Source organism: Bombus fervidus, chromosome 8, assembly GCF_041682495.2.
Source record: "Bombus fervidus isolate BK054 chromosome 8, iyBomFerv1, whole genome shotgun sequence".
In the NCBI taxonomy this organism is placed as follows: domain Eukaryota; kingdom Metazoa; phylum Arthropoda; class Insecta; order Hymenoptera; family Apidae; genus Bombus; species Bombus fervidus.
In genome coordinates this window covers 3,370,372-3,394,338 of record NC_091524.1, presented here as the reverse complement: position 1 = coordinate 3,394,338, position 23,967 = coordinate 3,370,372, and the positions used below count along the sequence as shown (strand labels likewise).

The following is a 23,967-nucleotide window of genomic DNA, read 5'->3' as shown; positions in this document are numbered from 1 at the left end:
AAGCTAGCGCGGTCTGTTTGCGCGTCATATTGGGACACATTTCCACACAGCGGTCGGGCATTCGCGGTTCACGTATTTGCGGACGCAGACAGCAAAGGTATCCGCTGATCGAAGATTATCGGTCGACGGGAATTGCGGACGAGGCTGGATTACATTTCCCGTGTGTGTAATTCCAGCCGGCGAAATCCTCGTTTTTGAAGGCGGTCGCGTTGTCGACCAATTACAACACGCTAACGAGGTGCTTGTCAATCAACCAGAATACCAATCGAATTCGTTCGAACAGACCAAAGAAAAAAATCCACCTTTGCTGACTACGCGATATGAATACGAATACACTGGACTATTCGTTTGAAATCGTTTAAAATCGTTTGAAATCTCGTTCTATCGGACGATGTAAAGAGAGTTATCTTAAACTACTATCGTCAACCAATCACGACAGGCAAACGAAAAAGATCGAAGGGGCGAGAGAGATACTAGTTAAAGATGAACCACTTTGGAGTCCGGATAGGTCGGTTCTGAAATATTCACACGATCCCGTGCTTGTCTGCTGGTTGTCGAAAAGGAAGAACTGTCCCCTAGGACGAGGGCACGAATTCTCTCTGCAAGTTTTCTCCCCATGACTCTCCCCCTTCGGCCACAATTCGACTTCGAGGTTTGGCCTCTGTCCGAAAGAACGCGCTCGTTCGGAGGAACACCACCACGACGCACACGATGGACAACCGAAAGAATCAAAAGGAAAACAGGAAAGGGACGGAAAAAGAAGATAAAAAAGGGAAAGGCATAAAAGAGAGAACGAAGAGCCATTGTAACTTTGGATGACAATCGTCGCGACGTGGACATTTGATCGAATCAATCGATTGCTTTGCATGGTTCTTCTAAACAGTGGCGGATAGGGGTGTGAGTCGCGTCAAAGAGCCAGAGGAACGCGCCATAGGCGGGGAACGAAGGGCTGGCTAGTCCCTGGAGAGGACTGGCAGCAGCCACGAAGTGAGACAGAGAGGGTGCCGCGGAAGAGAAACCGAGAGAGATTCTCGGATGGCGAGGGGAGTCGCCGGGAAAACCGAGTAGCTCCGGGTTCATTTGAATCCGACGCTCGATAATGTCCCCGGAGAGCATCGAAATATCTCGGTGCACGTATATACACGTCCGGGCTACCCGGCATGCATGCATCCCGCGATATTATAACGCCCGCCGCGCTCCCCGATGACGTTCGCCGTGGCGATGTCGTTCATCAATGCCACGGCAATAAAATTCGCCGCGGTAAGCGTGCGAGGGATAGGAAAAAGGATCGACCTACCTCGTCGTCTTCAGCATTGCTCGACGGGAGACGCTGATCGATCTGATGCTGTTTTTCCATTTATCTGGAGCCAGGATTGTCGAGAAATGGGGAAAACGTTGCGGAGGAAACGATGATTTACCAGTGCTCCGTGATTGGTAGAATTTTGTATGCGCTCAGGCATATCGTTTCGCGAGAGAGGAAGGCGAGAGGAGTGGGGATAAGGGAGAAAGCTCGCGGGTGAAAGGCAGCTTGAAACGCGCAAATTCGAAAATAATCACGACTATCGGAGTTAGATCGGATCTCCTCGCGCTTCTCGAAGAACGAGAAGTCACGAGCAAGAAGCAACGCCCGCCCGAGGGTTCAAGGGACGAAGGGAGATCGGGGAGGTTGGATTTTCCTGCCGGGAGGTGGAGTTTCGAGGTCGGGAAATTAGTTTAGTTATGCGCCCGGCAGGAACGTCTCCTGCGTCTCTAGGATGAGTGCGACTCGACGACGTAGCACGTAGACGTTTCAACGTTCAGATTTCTCCGCGTCTCGCGCGCTTGCTCTCCTCCTTAATTTCCTCCAGAATTCCTCTCTTTCCATATTTATCTTCGCAGCGTTGCTCGAAAGAGTCCGGTGCTAGTCCCCAACACACGTGGAAAAACGATTCTTCCCGCTCGCGATAGAGGAAAGACCCCGTGCCATCGAATTCTACATTTTCTAAAGGGGTTCGAGAGGCAATCGAGGGGAAGAGCACGATAAAAATCGCTGTTTCTGAATTATTGGAGACTCGCAAAGGGAATGGAAGAAAGGGGTAGCAGAAATCATCGAGCGTACCTGAGAGTCCTCCTCGGTAAATATCGCATCGAAGGCAAACATTTTCGGTGCTGCCACGGTCGGCCTTCGATCGTCCGCCGAAGAGGATTGTCCAGCCGTTGGGTCGACCAGTGTCACCTGTTTCTTCCTCTTATCCGCATTGAAAAAGCTACCGCCTTCTCCGGGTGACACTTTTAGCATAACTTTCACCTGTAAGCAAAAAATCGAACCGTTACTTAAAACGATGTTCGCGATAAAAGAGAAGTTGTGGAATCTATTAATGGCGTTTATAGGATCGTTGATCCATCGTAAACGAAGTAAAGAGTAATTGGACAAAAATAGATCGTCCCTCTGTAGGGAACGTCCAGCGGATCCGCTGAAATAGGTTAATGTTACGTAACGAATGAAATCTTCTTCCGGGCGAACAATAGCCTCATCAGAATTATCTGATGGACAGCTTCGGCCCGGAAAATAGACGTCGGGTCTAGAATTACGACGACCCACATTAACCGACCTGGTTCAATGAACCACCATGCTGCTTCTCTTGGCGTTTAAAGCTACCAGTCTGGGAGAAACTAATACAACACCGGGTTGATGAACTTTGATAAGACCAGACGCGTAACGCTTCGTGCCACCGTTCGTAGGCTCGCTTCCGATATCGTCGATCTGATTCGAAGGTTTAAATGATCGACGTTGATTCGACGTCGGTTAGAGACGGTATCGATTTCAGACTTACGAGTGGCAAATTACATAGCTGTCTCGAGAGACTAATCTCACTTTGAAGCACTCTATTCGAATTTCGTGCTATGCCGGAATACTTGTTGGATAATTGTTACGTAACGCGACTGAAGTGTCCAGAAAGTGATACACTGCGTGCCGCAGGAGAAAGAAACGTGCATCTTTAATTGAGTGTATCGTGACGAGACACTGAAAATGAAACAACAGCGGCGGGAAGTGGATGCATGGATGCGCTCATTAAAACTGCGTTCGTAGCTCGAAGATCGATGTTATATCGGTGATACAGCGGACAGGCGATGCTGCATCCGTTTGGTCGGCCGTTCAGGAAATTGCGTTTCGAGATTTCGTTCCGATTGCGGCGCACGTTCTATCTTTTGCATACGGAACGGCCTCGGTCGAGGACACCGAACTACATGGGAAATAGGCGCTCTCTCTTTCTCTGCTCGCCGTTCGTTTTTCAACTCCTCTGGATACCTTTTCCTTTTCCACGAACGCCGGACGTCTCAGTACGTAGTAGTTTACCGTGAGAAGACCGAGTGCTAGCGATCGAACGACCGGAAATAAAATAGTTCCTTTCCAGTCTTATTGAGAAAACTCTGCATATCGATTACCTCCTCCTCCTCCTATTCTTCTCGGTTCTTCCTTTTTTTCCTTTTCATCTCCCGTTTTGCATGTTACTCGCGTGAATCACTTTGTCTTCCTGTCTCCTTGCCTCCCTCTTCCATTCTCTTCTTCCCTTTGACCCACGTGCACATATATCTCGTAACGAGGCTGATTTTGGTACTGGATATCTGTTCCGCACGAACGACTCCAGGAATCGTGTTCTCGAGCCGCCAACGCGGATACATTTCTGTTCTCTTTCCACTCTGTTTGTCCGTCCTGCGCAAGAATGGCCCACGTGAACGGTAGATTTCTCTTGCCGGACCTTTTCCGCATCCGTCGATAAAACACGAAGAGAATTCCAGCTAAATCGGCGCTCGCTCCAACGATCGGGAAAACTCTAAAAGGACCGAAGTTTGCCGTCACCCATTCGCCGCATCCTCTCTACATGGGACACACGCGAAATTTACACGAATTAATTGGTCCCATGGACCATCGGTCTAAATACTTCCGGAAACAACTTTTGACCTCTCCGTAACCACAACGAAAACTACTCGTATAACATTTTCCGAATAAAAATTCGGAATGTAAATGTAAATACACCAGACGAAGAGGAATGCTCTCCGTTGCTAACACGACATCTCCAATTGCAGCCACGATTCTTTGTTGGATAATCAAAGACAACGCGACGCTGCACTCGCATAAATACTAATAAATAGTGTCTTCATCCGACGTCCTCGTACGTCTTCACAATTTACCCCATTGTAGTCTTCAATCTTACCCTAATGATCCCTGCTGGGCCGTGCCTAGGCATGCTGCCAACTTGTCCGTTTCTATTCACCGATTCTCTAAATTTCACGGCTCCCTGCCACTATCGCTATAACTCTTGCCTTTATCTCGCATCCACTGCCTTCCAAGGCCGGTGCAACAACCTTCGCCCCTTTGTTCGACTTTTCTGCTCGGTCGCCACGGATTACCCGCGTAAATCGTATGCTGATTAAAGTTGACGCCGCGGTTCGCGATTCTCGGTGTTTCACGCTGTTTCTTTGAAAGGTACACGTAGGTGCAATAAAGAAGATATCATCGTGATTGTCTCTATCGGTGAGGTCGGAGGGTGGCCGGTTCCGTTCGGTGGTCGGAGGCGTTGATTCGATGCAGTTTCTCGCTTTTAACCGAGGCCCCCGTCGCTGCCACCGGAAACGGGCCCGAGCCGGAAGGTCGCCGTTAATTTCTCAACGTCCAAACGGGAATGAGTCGCGGCCAGCCTCATACACCGGCTACGCTGTCGTTTTCCGGACGGACGTTAAAGTATAGGAATGTTTTATGGCAGCAGCGAGCATTATCCGCCAATTTACGATCTTGCTCTTGTCGCGCAATCGTGACATTTCCTCTGAACTTCGGTGCAAATTCGCGTTTTGCTGTCTCGCGAGTCTCTTGTGTCTGGCGACATCATTTTAGAGCGTTCGATCGTTTGTCACGTCAAAAGACATCACTCGAGTGTTGCGATCGGGACTCTTGAAACGCATCGATACCGTATTCTTCTTTGGTCAAGGATCATCGAACACACAGCTTCGATGACGAACAGACAGACCATAAGTGATTCTCCAGTTCTCCGTGAAACGTGCATTGTAGGTTGATTCGGAAAAGAACGAGTCACGAAAATGCTCGAGGTCGCCTGTGTAGTTGACGCGTGAAAGACTCGAAACAATTCTTAGGTACACGTGGATGAAACAGACAGGAACAGCAAGGGAGAGACAAATAAACCATCCAACGTTCCAGCCGATCGACTCGACGCAAATAACCGGAATTAATCGAACTGCGCTTTGGCTTTTAATCGCGACAAGAGCCGGCATCGCCCCGTTATAAGAGAGGCGAAACGCAGCCCTAGGGGGATTCGAACTTCGAAGGCGAATGTCATCAAAGCGATTGCGAGACGCAGCTTCTCTCTCTCTCTCTCTCTCTCTCTCTCTGTCCCTCTATCTCTGTCTGTCTGCCTATCTCTGTCTGTCTGTCTGTCTCTCTCTCTTTCTCTCTCTCTCTCTCTCTCCGTATCTCTCTCCTTCTTGCTACACGGAGATTACACGACGATCGCGCAAGATAATCTAAATAATCATCGTCTGCAGGGAAAACGCGATTCCTTGATGGCGGGCAACCCCTTCGTTAAAACGGTAGTAACGTCATCGACGAACGTGGCCCGAGGCGAGCCGCTCGTCGATCGATTTCGGCTATTAATGCCTCTCTGTCTCGTATAACGACTTTATCCGACACGCTTGATAAGGAACTTCCTCGATATGCTTGCTTTCCCCGAACCAACGAAAGAAGTTAATCCACAGAGAAGTTTCTACACTGCCACTATACGAGCGAATTTTACTTTACGTGCTCTTCGGTTTTTTAATCCAACAGATAAAATCCAGTGTCGAGATATTCTGAATACCGGCTGTATGTTTTCTTTTTGAAATTTATTCGCGTCGAATCCAACGCGAGTTGTTCGAAAATACATTCAGATATTATTATTTCACAGCATATCCCGGAGCTTCGTCCAGGGATGGATTGTGAAAAACATGATTAACGGGACGCCGTTCTCGAGCGTGGCATTGTTTAAAGAGGAGCCACGTCAACGTACCCAGCGCGGACGTAATCGATTTCCGACGTGTTAACGATTTCCTGCCTGTAATCAAATTCCCGGCACCAGCTTTTTTCCATCACACGAGACCTGCGATAATGCAGCGGTGCATTTATGCCACTTTGACCGTAGTTTGGATTTTTCATCGGACCGTGCGGATTAATTATTCGAAAAACTATACGACACGTCGCGCTGTTGAAATTCCGTGTTTTCGAAATATCAAACCAAAATCAGGTCGATAGGTCAACGACGTAAATTCATTTTTTCAACCTATGCAAAGATAATTCCTAGCCGCTGATTTCTTATTGTAAATTTTATCCTTCCTTCTTATTTGTCCGATTTAAATTAATCTCCATCAAATAGAAGATGTTGGATGAGTCTAGCTATGCTTTTAAGCATACATTTAATCAGGAACCAAGAGATGCCGACGTCCTTTAGCCAGGTAAACACTCATAAATTCGCTGGAATGACGAGGAACAGGAAGATAGTTGCGGCAACTTCTTACGCTCGAGCGCGCAGTTATAGTTTGATAATAATTAGTCTAAATATCCAGGTAGCGGGATGTCGGGAGCTGCAAGTTTCTGATTTACCAGTCGCGAAACTTCGCCACATCCAACTCAGCTCGACTTATGGTCGAACGTCAAGCCCGTTATTACGCGTTCTCGAACGCAAAGATAAAGCGTTTGATAACGAGAACTAGCCGGTTAGAGACCTTTGATTCGACAACTCGAAATTTAGACGACCGTGTAAGAGACCTTGGAAGCCATCCCTGCCTTAAGGGACCGGTTATCTGTTCCAGCTAGACGCATAGACGTATCTAAATACTCGGCCTGGAGGCGAACATCTGTGAGTGAAAGTCGAGGAGAGCGGAGGAATTCGTAACGTGGAGAGCTTCGGGCTATTCGAATGAAATTTGCGTCGCAAAATGGGTCAGGGGTGGGCCGACGCCCTTCGTCAGGGGCGCGGCCGCCGACAAATGTGATTTTCCTGAGACGAGGACGCAATCCACCGACCCAGCGAACCTTCCTCTTTCTCGTCGAGCAGCAGGACTCGCTGAAACGACGTAATTCCGAGACACAGAATGCTACCAGCCGGATTTTCATTCCCGAGGGTTAGCTACAACTCCAACGTGTAATAAAGAAGCATACATGATAAATTGACTATCACAGTTACAGGCGAGCAAAAACATCCTCTTTCTTGCTGCAGCAACCCTTCGTTTACACCTCGTCCGGTTCTTTATCCACCTTTTCTTCGCTTTCCTCTTCGGCATTCTCGCTGCTTACTGAAATTCTCAAATAACCTGCCGATTAAAAATCTCTCATGGTTCATGCGCTAATAAAACATCAGCTCCAAGTTTCCTTATTGGTCGGTGCGTCCCTCATCTCGCGGTTATCATGGAATTTCACGATTTACCAGGGGATTATGATGTCGCGCCAACGAACCTGGTAACGCAATACCTCCGCGGTTGTCTCGTTGGCGCAGCCAGTAGCCAGAAGGATTGAGGGGGTTGCGAAGGGGTGACCAGCAGGTCGGTTAGGGTTGTCAGTCAAGCAGCGATAGGAGGTACGGCAGAAGCGTGCCACACGCTACTTTAGCGTGACACGGCTTCTACACAATGGTGTAGCGTAGTAATGGCTGTATAATGGCGGGTGTACATGTTATAATATCGCGGTGTCTAGCGACGTGAAAAGGAACAGCTTGAAACGCGCGGTTTACTTAGCTGCACTCGCTTACCGACCCCTACCTGTTCCACCCTTCTGAGCTGCTCTGTGACGCTTCGTCCAGTGGGAAGGGAAACTCTTTGAAACCGAGTCAAGGAAAGTTTCGAACGAATTTCCCCTTTGATTTAATTGCCGAGGCATCGAGAGGAGGAGATTTCGAGGACGTTGGCAGAATGAAAAGTCGAGCCATAGAATTTAAGCAGAGAAATCGAGCAGAGGGTTTGATCCGATTCTGCAGGTTGTTATCACAGCGAAGGAGGTGTTTGGTTGTAATTAATCCGCCACCTACGGCTGGTTACGCGTCCGAAAAAGGTTATTCGGCGATAATCCCGAGTTCGGGCGCGAGATAAATGTCTGCTCCAGTGGTTCGAACGTTAAGCCGCCGGATTATGCCAATCCAAATACGAGCAAAGCAGCTTGACTAGGGTCATGAATTATGCGTGTCATCAATTCCCTTTCTATCATTCTCTCCCTGTTACTTCAAGCTGCCAGTTGAGTCGCAAAAAACTCGAAACTCTGACTGATTTATGTGGATTAATCCGGCGAGAAATTGTCACAAATTATGTCCCAAAGGTCTGAAATCTCTAAACAAATTTTACGAGCGGAAAGGAAAGTTCGCTGTGGTGACCGGACGATTTTTCACCGAGATGTCGGTGGCGAAGATCGAAACGGGACGTGATAAGAGAGCGAGTTGCTCCATCAAGCAGAAAAGGAGAAGATCGATGATTCGATAAAGTTGCATCTGCGTCGAAATTCGATAAGATATTACCGGTTCGATCCTCGTGAGCTTTCTGCAACCTTCGTGATATTGACAATCGAATCGCATCGATACGTTCGCTCTTCTCCGAGCCATTACCAAGCTAAATAACAGTACCGAAACTTCTGCCTCAACTTATTCGAAGAAACATCGATTCTCTGTTCGCAACTTTTCTACCTCGAAAAGTCGAGAAAGTAAATAGGATTTACAGACAGGAGATCCCTTCTAAAGCCACAGGGGTGTACACGGAAAACAAACGGGATCGAAAAGGTAGACGACGAACCGGGAACAATCGTGGCCGATATTACTCGGAACGTTAGCAGATATTGCTCTTCGATCGTGCGTAGTTCCTTTATTATTTTCGTTTCCGCGGCAATCTTTCCGAGGAATCGACGGCCCCGCAGCGGGAAAAATAGCCTTTACGTCCGACAGGAAGCGAAGCGAGGCACGCCACGAGCTAAGAAAAAGGAAGAAATTGCTTTCCAAAGGTAAACTAATTTCGGGCCACTTCGTTCCACCGAGAAGTCACCCCCCGTCGAATCTTTTCTTCTCTCCTTCTCTCTCTCTCTCTCTCTCTCTCCCTCTCTCTCCGATCCTAGTCGTTTATTTCCTCCACTATCGTTGTCATTTTTACTCCTGGTTCTCATCCCTAACCCCGCTGACCCAATTTTTCATTACGAGACCGGGACCGTCGTCCGCGGCCGGGATAATCGTCTAGCCCGACGAACCAACCGGCAGAGAGGCTGGCCTCTTCCAATCCCGAATGCAAATGAAAGTGGAGCCAAGGATCCTTTGAAGGACCCTTTCATCCTTTGAGCATAATGGCGCGCACCAGGAGGTCCATTAAGACTCCTGTCGGTCGTTCCACGGTGAAATTTTTCGTCGTGCTTCGCAAAATAATCAAAACGGGACTCGGCGTTACCCTGACCCTGACTCTTTTCTATCTTTATTCCCTCGTCGCTTGTGATCGTCGTCGACGACCAGCCAGACGAGAAACGCATCTCCCGATAAACGTAACCGCCAGTCAAGGTTTAATGTCGCAAGACGACGTCGCAAAGACGCAGTCACATTGTCGTCAAGATCAAGGCTCGTCGTTTTTCCGAAATCTTTTGTAAGCTCTATCTTCTCGTCTCAATAGATACAACCATCCAGTGTATTCCTTTATTCACCAATGATAAGTTGTTTATCTGATACGATAGAAATTACGGGAGAATGCGTGATTGATCGTCGCGAGGCAATTCTTCATCGCGTTTCCAAACGCAACTGGCCAGCTGTCGTAATCCCTGGTAATTTCGACGAGTCGAGTTGAGCAGAGTAGTCGGGGAGACGATCCGACGTTTGGCTACAGCTTCAAACAGTCGTGAGCCAAGACGTACGCCGTATACCCGGGAATGTAAATTGCTCGCGTCTGCCTGAAGCCACAGGGCAATAAATCTCGATGGCGAAGACGCGACGATTGCCGTCTACGAGCGAGGATTAAGTCTCGAATCATGCACGAGGATTAAAGATCGTTGATATCCCTGACGATCTACGTCTAGTTCCTCCCAACCATGTTTTTCCCTCCTTATCGACTCGGATTAATCGTCGTTGCTATCCTCTTTCAGACGCTCGAAGAAAACGCATTATAATTGTTCGGAATTTTCAGTAGCCGTCCGTTTATGGCACGGGCAGGCCCATTCCCTTCTTTAGGAAATTCCGAATTACATGTTCTCTCATGATATAAAACTAATGATTCCGAGGTCAGGTAAAAACCCCGGGGAAAGCCTAGCCGGAAAGGCACGACGAAACCCAACTTGGTAAGGAGAATCAGCAACGTAGGAGGACAGTTCATCATCAGACATCGTATCGTGCGGGTGAAATACTTCACTCCCAATAAGATCTTACCACCGCCGTGCTCATAACATCAAACGTTACTTTTATACAAATGCAAATACAGTGCTAGATTACTCTAACACTCGATCTATTAAACCTCCTCCACCTTGAGCGTTAAGTCATTCGAGGTACGCGATATCGACCGATCGGTTTGACCTGATCGGTTGCTCTTTAGTTGAGAATTCGCAACAATAACTTTTACGAGACCCATGAAACACGGATTTTAGTGGACTGTTAATCCCATATGGGATGGGGTGGACAATAGTAAGCGAAGAATAATTTCAAAACAACGTTTTATCCCGGAATACGTTCCCGTTTCGCCGAAAACTATCGCTAAACCTGGACGTTAATATCGCGCAGTTTCCTTCGTTACGGCAGCTCGTCACGAAGCTCGTTCCTCGATATGAAAACCGAAAATTACGAGCGAAGGGAAAGTTGGAGCTTTATCTCGGATTTTAGCACATCGATCGTCAGATTGGCCTTAGCGGGGGGACAGAGTGAGAACGTAAAAGAGAGAAAGGGGAAGTCAGCCAGGAAAGCGGTCCGTATTGCAGAAATACGTGCAATTACCAGCGACGACAACAATTACGCGTCGGTTTTTATGGTTGACCGTCACGCCACCGAGATATTATTATCAGCGGTTGTTTTATCTCTCCTCCTCCTTTTTCCATTTTCTTTTTCTCCATCCGAGAAACGACACGGGAATCGCGACCTTGTAAAAAATCACTCACCTCGGGGCAAGCCGAGTCGCGTCGCGTTAAATCTTGCATCGCTAATGACCGAGTCGCAGCGCTGCACCGATCGCGAAAATAGGCCTTGTCGACGGTTCTGGTCTTTGATTATTCACTTCTCTCGCTGAAACGTCGCGAAAAATATGCCCGCGCTCGCTGGTTAGAACGATAATTACACGGTCGCGTTAACGGCCACGCGTCACGCGAATTTGGCCCCGCTCGATATAACCTTTTTTTATTCTCAAGCCTTGCACACGACCCTTTGATCCTGAACTTCGCGCCGCGATACGTGTTCCTATAAATCTAATAAATTAACATACTTAAAGCAGAGTAAACACAACGCGAAGATGTAAAAGATAGTACGATCGTATTCGAAATTCGCGTGGTTCGTTTCTCCCAGTGGGCAATTGATTTTCGCGACATTCGCGGCCATGTATTTCACGTACGGACATGGAAAACGAAAAAGATATTCTCCGATAGGGAAAATGAAATTCGACGGTGCTTCTGACGGCCAGTGTGTCACAGGTGAAAGGAAAGTAGATAAAGAGTGGACGAGATATATTGCGAGAAAAAAAGTGTCCGCTGGCACGAAATCATTCTCTGGCAGCATGGACGGATGGCCTCCGCCCGGGGTCGATGCAGCGAGAAAAAGAATTACTTTAGCCCTCGAACCCGCGATGCGCTTAGCATATTCATGTGCCGGCTATCTAGAGTTTTCCGGTGTCTGACCACCACCACCACCACCGGTAGAGCACCCTCTACATATTCATAAACGAACACCGTGATGCACGGCGCACGCGTACTTTCTAAGAAAAGAGGAAAAAGAAGACACTGTTGCTGGTCGATGAGTCCCGATTCTTCAAATTAATACACGTACTCACTCAATTGAATGGCCAATAACTTTTCGCTGCCACTCTTGATAACATTTTGTACGATATTATTTTTCCTTTTATTCTTTGAAAAGTATTAGCCCGCTTTGAACATAAGAATTTTGTGTCTTTTATTCCAATAGAAAAAAACCAGATTGAAGTATCTAATTAACATAGATATTTCTATTTCTAAATGAAGCATTGAATCAATTAGCACTGTGTAATAGATTCTTCAAAGAAAATCTCATTTACAAAGTTACGACGAGCGTCGCCGAACATGTGTAGCCGATATCGAGAGTTCACGCGAAACGTCGAATCGTTTGGCGTTTCTCAAATGAACACTTCGACCTGAATCGAGGATTGACGAGGCAAGTGATGCATTCCCGTGAGTGGTCAGACGCAAACACTCGGCGCCCGCGCCGGCTCAATTATGTCTCCTATTACACGCTCGATTCGCTACTCCAAAGACATTCTTCTCTCTCTGGTTTCGCTCGTTGTTCCCCCGAGCTGTTTGTATTCGTGCCACATTACACAGAAACGGTAGTTTAGCATTTCCAGTCGTATCTGATGTCTCGTATGATGCATATTGCCAGAGGTGCAAATACAGGCGAACGCATAAAGCGAGAAGGTGAAAGTGAGAAGAAGAGGAACGATTAAGAGAGATGTACCAGACGCGTGTACGAGAGAAAGGAGCCGCCTCCAAAGTAGAAGCAAAGGAAAGAAAAGGAAGAAACGTTAGCCGGATCGAAGTGAAAGCGGCGCGTGTATGGTCAGACGGCGCTCGCTATCGCGCATGTAATATTCACGTAGCAATAGGCGAACTTGTCAAATATATCATTCCGCTCGATGTATCCGAACGGTAGACCGTTCTCTTCGACTTTATTCAATTTCCCGTGTTCCGTCGCTGGATCCGCATAAACAAGCGTTCACGCGCAACATGCCAAAGGAAAGGAGACGAAGCGGACCCCGTTGGTTTTCCCTGTGTATTGAATTATCGAGCCGGTGCCTAGGGATGAGCGAGTTGTACGGCGCCAGCTACGTTCTTTACACGCCAGTGCACCTGGAGTCTTCAACAGGTACGAGGGATCCGCGTTTGCGTCGCCGTTTCTCTAGCGAAATGCGTTCTCGCGCGTAAACAATCACTCGATCGTGTGAAAGAGAAACGCGACATGCCCATACAATCAAATACAAAGATTGGAAAAAATATTTACGAGATTTTTCCGGAGAAAGGTTTGAAAAGCTTTTCCCTACTGCCCAGAATTAATCTGTCTTGCATCTGCTTACGTTAACTGTGTTATTTCTCGCCTTTTTTATTCTCGCTACTTTTCCATGACGGCTCAATGCTGTTAAGAAAAAGAAAGTGCTGGATCGTTAAAGTCACCCCATTACTGCGTGTTCTTGTACCGTGCTAATTCATAATTCATAAATTCATGACATTTTTGTCTTGAAGCGTCTTCAAGAATATGAGATCCCGGGGGAGTGTCATCAGGTATTGTGACGATCTTCGATAATGGCGTGGTTTACCTTGTTTGCCGATCTAAACAGCCACACCTCCACCCTTGGTTTCATCCTTGCCTAGGATACCATCTTCCACGTTGTCTTAGAAAGTATTTGGCAACTATTCTGTTCAAAATTTCAAACGCAATATTGTATAAGATTTTCAGTCAAAATATTGCTATCCCCGTAATACATATCTTTATTTCTTTATTACTTTATATTATATTTCGTCTATCGATCACGAGTCTTCAAACTTAATTTGAAATCATTAAAAAAAAAGAAAGAATTCACAGTCGGTTCAGAAGATTTCACAGCGATTTCATGGTCGACCACTATTGATTCTGAAGGATGTGGTCGACGATAAAAACGAAACGGACGATCGATCCGTTCCAACGGTCATACTCGAACGACCAACGAAAATCGAAAGCGTTCTCCGAAATAGTTAACTCCAAACGATATATGTATTCCTCGTAAAGAGTTCAACTAAGCTTCCACTCAGTTAAAAAACGTGCACTCGAAATACGTTGATGCATAATTCCGGTGGAAAACGGTGATTAACGAACTAGGGGAAAAAAGAAAGTATTTTTATAAATCCGAAACGATCGAGCGCAGGTTCGAAGGGCTGTGAAAGCTCGATATGTCTGGCGAAATATCGTTTTATAATTTTATAAAAAAGGGTTAATCCCTCGTGGATCCGAGCCCGGAGATCGAGGACCAATCGTGTCGCCGGTGGCCATTTAGATTTCCAACTGCTTCAGCTGGATTATGCAAAGCGTGGCGGCATCGGCCGCATGTCGAAAAAATTGATTCGTTTGTTCACCAGCGAGTAAAAATGTTCCCGACGTATTCGTATGCCAGTTGCGAGCGCAACAGCTTTATTTACCCGAAATCATTCTGCGCCTCTGCTACGCAACCTGCCACGCATTTTGATTTCGTCCTGCATTCTCTATTCTTTTTACCCAGCCCCGCTAATGGTTTAATTACGATGCAATTACGTTCACGTTTCACTCGCTTAATGCGTTACACGTGGCTTTCAAACCGCACCACGGCCAGTTAATCCGTTCCATGGTGTAACCGAGAACGTTTCGAACGAGTTAATTCGCCCGCGTTATTTCTTCCTAGAGCTGCAACGAATCGAGCAGCAGTCAACCAGGTAGGTAGACGTGAAGGAATAATCGCGCGGATAATTCAGCCACCGAAATATCTCTTATCGCTATATAACTCGGTTAAACGTACAATTGGACCGTGCTCGGGATAAACGTGAAAATCGTCGAGCAAGTGGAACACGAACGAATTTTTCTCGTTCGCGCTAGCTTTTTTCCATCCCCGACCAGGGTATTTTCCTTTTTCCCTTTTTCTTCGCTTTTCTTCTGGTTCCTTATTTTTTCCCCCCCACAAACTGCTCGGTTTTACAGACAGTCTCGCCCGTAGCGAGCTTCCCTATGAATGGCCACTCACATGCTACGTTGCAGCGAGCGATGTCGTTAATTAATAAAACCGCGAAAGCCTCGCGATAATTGGTCAGAAAATGACATGCGACGAATGCCGTGCTCGCGAAGTAACGAATTAAGGTCGAGCGGTTGCAATCGCGAGTCGCATGCATTCGCGGATTCGCGAATGGCTCGTCGTAATGGCTCGTCGCGGCATTAAATTCCGCGGAATTCGCGACCGAACGCGAATCGTTCGTTTCCAACACCCGGAAAACCGCGTCGCCTCCTATTCATCTTGGCTTCGCGTTCCTCGAATAGCGACAACGCGAACGTTTCGCGCTACAATTATTCCAACGATGTATATTTCAGCTCGAATGACGTGTCATTAACGGCAGGTTTCGATCGAACGGACGCGGACGTCGACTTTTCATTCGCCGGAAAAGGTCCGTTATCGACGCCATCGAAACAACATCAACGTGTTCCCGAACGATATTTACGAGAGTGTTTCTGTAAAATTTATACGCGGTGCTGCCGAGTAGTTAGTTTCTCGGGTCGTAAACTACAGAGAGCAGTGGTGGCGTGCGTGTGCATCGCCGTTTCACCAGGGACTTCTTAAAACCATGTTCCGTAGGCTGAAACGACGGCCCTTTACCAATCCTTTCTCCCTCGCGTGGAAAACGTCGAGTCAACTTTTCAAGGACGTTGAACATTCGCGCACAGAGATGCTCTTCTCTCGAAGGGGCCTAGGATGAATGTTTTTGGGAGGAACAGATCTCCCGGGGTACATCCGACCCGTGAAACACGGCCACGTACGGCCTGCGACGATTAATATTAATCCACCAACCAAAAGAGGGAAAGAGCAACATTAATATCAATGTACGCGTGTGTCTACAAGCAGAAGTAGAAAATCGCTCGAGTTTATCTCGCGAACGAATCATCTGATATACATTAAAATGGTAATTTTCGTTCTGCCGTACTTACAAGTAACGTCGTCGTGTTTAAACCGCTTTCGACGGGCTAAGGCGTGGAAAGAGAATCCAGCGGAACTTTCTTTATATCGAAATATACTCGTAAGAGAGGTTGATAGATTTTTATGCTCGAGTTGCATCCGCGTCGCGACGAATATCTTTCCTTTGGCCGAGTGTCTCGATACCTCGCACAGTGGGAATTCGCGAGTATAGGCTGAGGAAAGACGTAAAGTATCGCGGTGTCTGGTGCATTTCACAAATTGATCATGCGCGAGAAAATGTTCGTGGAAATTTGTCTTTCAAGGAAAGCGGGCGGAACGAGCAAATGGAGATTGACTATTTGTTCCTTCGCGTGTATATTATGTAGTATCAAGAATCGCGAGGTTTTCGAGCATTTTCTGGAATTCTTCCACAACCGCGACAAACAACGTTTTATTCTCGCCGTCGCCTTCGTTCCCTTTTTTATTTTCGAGAACTTGCGTTTGACAATTTTCGGTATTTTTTCACGAGCGAAACTTCCATTAATTTCGCGGCGTTATTAATTTCTCAAGGAGTGCAGCACGCGGAGAAATCCCAAGTCAACGTCGTACTGCGCGATTCTAAGCGGAGGAGAGAACGCGCGAGCTCCCTGTTTTGCTTTCATTAGCCGAAGCTGTTTACTCGCGTGACGAGCTCGAGACAGGTTGTTACATTCGCTCGATACTTGGGCAAGGCTGTGTTACAAGCTTCGAGAAAGACGCTTGCTTTTCGACCGGTAGCAGGTAGCCGGTGAAATCGGTGAAAAATGAAAACTCGATACATTGGAAACTGCTGTGTGATTTTCGAGAGGCCCGTTATCGCACGATCTCCGCTCTCCCTCAAAGTCGAGAATCTGTTGCGAAGGTAATCTGAAAAATTACGATTTTATTCATGAGCCGTATCCGCGTCGATCTACGAGGAGGCTGTGCAAGCAGATTCTAAAGAGAAGAAAGGAGGTTGTGGAAGAGGCAGGGCCCGCGACGATTCAATCGCTCGCCTTTTCTTCCACTGAAATTCCACAGGAACGAACGCGACCCTTTTCGTAACATAGCTACGATTTATTTCACCCTGAACAGATGATTTCGCTTGAACCCGACTTCTACGCGACTAGTCATTTACATTTTAGATATTTCTGTGAAAAAAGAACTGGTTTATAATCGAATCTGGTAATAGAATTACAAATTAATTTGTTTTCCTTAAAGGATTCTATCGGGAAAAAGCTGCCAAGAAATCGTGCAAGTCATTGATACGTATATGGTTTGAAAATTCAGTTACAATTTTTATGACGGAGTTGAGGCAATTTCTCATCGAAAAAGGTAGAAAGAACACGAAAATACAGACACGTAGCAGGATAAAACAATAGAAACTGCACGAGACTTCCCTTGTTTTCAACTTTCTACCGGCTAAGGAAGACAACTGTAGTTGCAGGGCGGCGGAAAAAGAGACGGCTTGACGTTTCCCGTGAATCTTTAAAGCAGGCGCAGTTAGCAACCGGAGAAGTACAAATGGCTAGCGCCTTCGCGCATCGATTATTCACGAGGGGTCACGTTAAATATGTACGCTTTCATGGGGATCGGAGCTTGTCCGGGGATGGCTTCTTTGCCGGGGAACGAGTTTCACAGTCGACTGTCTTTCCGGCTACGCGTCTTTCCATAGTCCCCGCCACCAGCGTGCCAACGAGGGGTAACTTGCATAGGAAATCGGCGAATTAAAGAAGACGACCTTGACTCCACTGACCCAGATTGGGGTTGGGTGCATACAGCAGATACGTTGACATATTTTTGACACCCTTCTGACTTATGTTGTACGTTAAGTGGTTGCAGTATAGTACGAGTTTATTTTTAACACGTTGGTCGCCACGTCACCCATATCTATGTGACGGGTATACTTCCGTGGGCGCCGCCACCCAAGTATGGGTGACGCTCTTCTTGTTCGAGTTAATTAAATATAGGATATTATATGTAGGATATACAACATAAAAATATTAAAAACACATTATACCATACTTTCTGTTACGCCACGAGGCTTACTATAGGCCGTATTCCTAATCGTCGATCGTGGTACTATAGTGTCGCAGACAGATCGCCTTATAGGACCGGCGAAATGTATAGAATGTAGCGACAAGCGCATATTTATCATCAAGCGTCGAGTTCTAGAAAAGTCGATTTCGATCCGTTATTTTATCCATACAAAGAAGGTGGCATATGTGATCATAGGCGCGACGGTGGCGTGACCCGAGCGTAGTGGAGGTCGTCTCCCAGAGAAGACAAAGAAAAGATCGAAGGGCAATCAGTCTTATTTAAAGATTTAAACGGCATACATCGAGAGGTTCTGACGAAAAAAATTAAAATCGCTAAGTCTAACAAATATATCGAGAGATAGAATAAAGTCGAGTCGAATTTCTATAACACATTAATTGTCTTCATCGTTAAATAATTTGTGACGTTCTTATTATAATATTGGATATTGTTAAATATATAAGTTTATATTAATCTTGTTAATTCAGTGCTAAACTCATTTCAACCACCTCTGTTATCTTAACCGAAACAAGGGAACGATTAATTCGCGGCGTCGATTATCGTTTATCGACGCGTTTTCCTCGCGATCGCGTCTCTCCACGAACGGTCGTAACACTTTCTATTAATTTATATTTTGGATAAAATATTACATTATGCTATATCGCATGGTATTTACTAAAACATTCCAAACACATTTGAGGTGATTTTGGACACTTCGAACAATAGTTGTGGACTTCGTCATCACTACTCTCCTCACTTTCAAATATATTTTCACGCTGTTTACTGAACATTTTCAGGATGAAAAAATCGCTGATGTACGTCTCACAAGTATGCTTCTTCACTAAATGAAAGATCTGAGATATCTGCCATGAGATCCCTCGGAATACTCTAGCTGGAAAGCTTATCGCTTTCTCCATTTCAGAATTAAATAATCTTTTCTTTAAAATGAATCGAAGGCGATAAACAATGAATTCCAGCTTGTCGCTCTATTTACGTTCTGCGTACCGGCTGTCGAATTTGGAGCCCTGCAGGAAACTTAGCTGAATCATGCAGTACGACCAACATGTTAAAAAGCGAATCGAAGAATAAACCATTACTTGGAATTTCTATAATATCCAGTAGAACAAAATCCTACGAATTAACTTCGACTAATCCTCGTACTATCTCGCAGCAAACATCGGCTTACTAATTTATACGCATTAACTATGACACAGCAAGCCCTCAAGTTAGGAGCGCGAGAAAAGATGGGACAACGGCTACATGTGGAATTAGGCGCGTGACGATCGTCCAAATGCCACTTCCCGTACAAAATCCGCTCCTAAATAGCGCGCGTGACTTTATCCGCCGCTTCCTTCTGGTGGACTATCCTCAGACATCTCGCGAAGAACATTCTACCACCCTTCCATTCGTTCTCCTCAAATCTTCCTGGTTACGTCTATATATTTCAGAGAAATGGCCATGGCGCGCGATGAGAGCGCGTGCCACGATTGTCACGAATGCAAGGCTGTACCTTAACGAGACCCTCCAAACCACGCGACGAGGATTACGTGAAATATGGCGCTCCCTTCTTCCGTTGCATAACTCAGTCGCCCCTGGCGAAGATACCAACGCGTCGGATTAACGATAACGGATATCATCGCTGCGCCGAACTTACGAAATTTCGCCGCAGGGAAAATGTGCTTTATCTACGGAGGAATTAGTTCATTTCCGTAAAACATTAGGAAGTTAGGAAGTCCCAAAAATTCCTCCGGAAGGGGAAGTTTACGTTATACATGCAAAGATCGATGAAGAAAGGAACGAATAAAATACTCGTTAAACGAACAAAAGCTACGTTCTTACTCACCCCTAAGATCCTATGATTCTTCCTACACATGCAACTACTATTATACAAACCACAAACGTACGAGCAACACAGCGCGTTTTCTGTCAAATCTCCGGTGCAAGTAAACTCGCATAATGTTCCCCTCGGGCAGACCAGCAAACTTCGAACGTTCAACTGCGAGCAAATTAACTCCGCGTAAAATACAGGAACGGTTGAACCCTGAACTCGTTACCTCACTCCGAGGAGGCGTCGGATCGCGAGACTCGCGAAGGAACGGCGTGTTTAGTTCGCGTTTATTACCGAGTCGAGCTCGTGACACGGATGAGGAAAAGGACGCGTAAACGTAGAAATCTTAAACGTTTATATCAGCCGCAGGGTTGGGCGTGGCGGGGGCGGTCGAGCAAAGGGGGTTGTTGGAGAGATAGAGAACTGGAGATTTGCAGCTTCTCCGGCTGGGAATTATATGCGAGGGTAGATCCCTTTGGGCAGATAGCCGCGACAAATTTCAAGAAAAATATGTCTTCCCCGCGCGGCCCTGCGCTGCTCTCTCTCTCTCTCTCTCTCTCTCCGTCAAGTCCACCCCATGCAGTCAGCATGCCACCCCTCGACGTCTAGCGTCCGCTCGTATCCACCCGATGGCTGCGAGCCGTTTACCGGGCCGAGCGCTGATGAGAAAAATATCTAAACGTAGATCAAGTTCGAGCCAGGCCGCCTCGTTAAACTGCGAAAAGTGGTCCGGATGCCGGTATTACCGGGCCATCGGGAACTCGGTTCATCGAGGGTGCGTGTTCGATCCTCCCTTGCGCGAGAACATTCGAAAGGGAGCGAATATCGAAGAAAGCGTGCTCGTGATACGAAGTGGGAACCGAGGAGTTTAAAGACGAACACGTTTTCGTCGATTGAATAAATTCTACCGATCGAACTCGTTCTGAATTTATGAACTGCGTTTAAGAATTGTGTGCAACAATTTCATAATTTAGAAATTCAAATTCGTATTTAAACCGATTTCAGAATGATGCTACCTCTGCCCGTGGTGGCTAAACACGTCTGGTGTCTAGGTCCGTTGTAAGCGTTAGCAGACGCGTCGTTAGACATCAATGCGACCGACCTTCTCGCGTCGCGGCGCAGCGTGGCCGACCTAATACTAATAAGTGTCTCGTACGATCATAACTCTTAATAAACGGAGCAAGCGGCGCTCCTAATGGTATTTCGCGAGTTGCCAACTCACGAGAGTGCACTTTCGTGTTTGCCGACGAAAAGACCGGTCGCATATATACGTGAGTAACTCGGGATGCAATTTATCCCGCCTCAGACGGACACGGATCTGTCGCGCTCTTTTCTTCGAGCTGCGCAGCCGATGAGTTGTACCGCCAATTTCAAACGATTTCAATCAATCTTTTGATGCATGATTGAAACGTATCCGCTCATTTCTTTCGAATCGTTCTCAAATGAACTTGTGCATTACCACGGTTTTCTTCATACATACCTTAACGTTGAAATAAGCCGTGAAGATTTTTTTGTGATTCCACTTAAATATTCATATAACCAGCGTGGATTAATATCTGACAAAAAATAGGACTAAAAATCGTGCGAGTAGCGTGGGTTGTTTTGAAACGTCAAGCTTTATGACTTTTTTCACGAGCGTTTAAAACAATCTCGCCCCTTTGTGACGTGCGTAGATGGTACGCACGGGTTGCTTATTCGGCATTTGTTTTTCCAAATTACGCCGGTGAATAATTCATGAAGCTCGCTCGTATGAATTTATATTAAAACTCTCTTGGCCTGCCTAATTTCAATGTTGCTTATTATGCAGTATTGTTACGTGGCTGGTGGTATACGTGCATCGGCGTATCCATGCTAGCCGCAAAATCACCGCGAAAGGATTATTTACGATTCAGCCGTTGCCTGGACTCGGCGATGAACGAATTTCACGCGTTCGAACGTTACGTGGATGCTTCTCATTTTGTACCTACGTTTTTCGCTGGAATTTACAATAACATAAAGAGGAATTTTATTCCACGTTTTTCGTTCGTTTCCTACTTGGTTTTACGTGTACAGCTTTCACATCCTCCTATATCACAAACGGCGAGGAAATTTCCTCAATCTCTCATAGAATTTTCTTCGAGTCCACCCTGCTCCGTGAACGTCTTGCGTCCTTATTACGCCACGCACGAGACTGTATATCATCCGTCGACACTTATTGACTCTTAGAAGGCCCGATTGAAAAGTAGGTGCGTCCGTGTGTCATTTATTACTCGGCTAAACTGGCACCGATGAGGGAGTAAGCTGTGAAGAAGAGAACGACCTAGACTCGTCGTCCACCCTTCACGAGGACCGCCGCGAAAGGGGATGAAAAATTGCTGAAAATTTCGGCAAAGCGAACAACCGGCCTTCTGTCCTTCGCCCCTTTTTTCGACTCTCCACTTAATAAAGTCGAGTCTCATTCTCTCCGAGCAGTGGTGACTTTCTAGGAAAAAAACGTTTTAAGCCGGTTGCCCCCAAGCGCAGACAAATTGCGTTATGGCTTCGACATGGCGCCTATGGCACGTGTACGTTCACGCGTGTAGACGTTGATTTGTGGCGCGTTTCAATTATCGATCCGCGTGTACGGCTTCGTTTTTGGCGTTAATAGAGTCATCGGTCGTTTCACGTAAATATTAAGAGGCTAAATAGATGTTACGCTCCTGATGAACAACGCAGATAAAAGAATGTAGAATAACACGATGTTGATACTCTTGTGTTCATCACAAACTGCGTTAACACGTTGCGCAAAGTTATAGCGAACGTCCGGATTTCTGACCTAAATACGATTTCTAAAAAAAAAAAAGAAACAGAAACTCACGCTTGAAAGAAAGGCAGGCAGAAAGGAAGAAGAAATGGATTAGGATATGTAACGATAAAGACAATTCTTGCTTGCGCTACTTTTGTTATCAGAGTTAATCCACGTCTGGCTGGTAACGGAGAAGCCAAAAAGGGTTCAGCGTCACGTGCCATCCGTTGTTCGCCTTCCTCTAGCAAATACGCCAGTTTACGACAAAAGCAGCCTAATTTACGCTACAATCCGTTTTTTACAGGTTCGCGACAGCGCGATTGCTCACACGAAAGGCGCTTTAAGGGCTCGACTAGTGGCTCGAGAATCGACCCTGCACGGTCCTGCCGCGTCTTTGAAGTACGTCGAGCCACGGATTCCCTTGGTTTCGCGTTGTCGCGTGCAGAAGCCGGCTCTCGGGATTAAACGCGATTCGTATATTAGGTACGTACACATGCGTACAAAGCAACCAACGTTAGACAGAGGTGGTGGAACAGCGACTGTGTCGCGGGGAAACGCTCGAGGCGCGGATTAAGCACGCCAGGCCCGCGGAAAGTGTCGTAAATTGTCTCCTGGCCGACTAAACGAGGATACTCTGTAGCCTCGCGGGCTAAATGATAATTTCAGCTCGCAGCGTAGACTTTGGAGTGGGAGGGTGCATGGAAAACAAATGGGGACGCGAAAAAAAGGTGGTTTTTGGTGTTTTCTTAGCTTGGATTCACTTTCTTTCTGTGTAACTTTGCGATCAATATTGGTTTTAGAATGCAAATTTAAAATGCAAGTTTCGTACGTTATTGGCATGTGAGTGTGCGTTTATTTATCCAATCTTGATGGTTTAAGAGATGGTTTGCTCCGACAAGCAAAGAACGAAAAACATAGTTGTGAAGGACAAATTGACGGTAAATCTATCGAATCATGATGAGAATCTATCGCATGGTATCGCATGAGAGCTACGAGAGCCACGATCGACGCTCCCATAAATTTCATCCAGACCAGAGCGCGCACCGAATAATTTGCACCATCTAATTACCGACGATTACCCGGAACCGTCGATAAGATCTGCGGAGAGACGAACAGTTCCACCGAACGCGCGTTAACGCGCTAGAGAAAGCGGTTGTCGGAAAATCGATGCGAATTCCACCCGGGGACATTCCACTTTCTTTACGACCGCTTCGAAATCGAGCGAACGCACGTTCCAGGTCTCCTGTCCATTAAATATGCTTGCGTTTACGCGCTAACGTACGTGCTCGGTCTAACGTTAGCTTCTCACGTTCACGTCTGAAACCGCCGCAAGAGAAATCTATCCGAAATCCTTGGAGACCCAGGTCGGAAAAACGGACAACGGATAGCCGAGAGAAAAAACCGAATAAAATATCAGAATCAACGGAATCCCTATAGGCAAGCACACGGTAGCGTG

At 46.5% G+C, this 23,967-nt stretch overlaps 1 protein-coding gene across 4 annotated transcripts in view; it reads right to left on the bottom strand.

Annotated features, from left to right (window-relative positions):
• The window catches only part of LOC139989737 (uncharacterized), a 264,324-nt gene that overhangs the window by 28,900 nt on the left and 211,457 nt on the right, over positions 1 to 23,967 (bottom strand). For all 4 annotated transcript variants that reach the window (XR_011800397.1, XM_072008278.1, XM_072008280.1 and 1 more), the window contains exon 7: positions 2,099 to 2,287. Coding sequence is in view for 3 of the 4 variants with exons in the window: in XM_072008278.1 (XP_071864379.1) it covers positions 2,099 to 2,287 (189 nt within the window). In the remaining variant the exon portion in view is untranslated. The remainder of the gene's footprint in view (positions 1 to 2,098; positions 2,288 to 23,967) is intronic.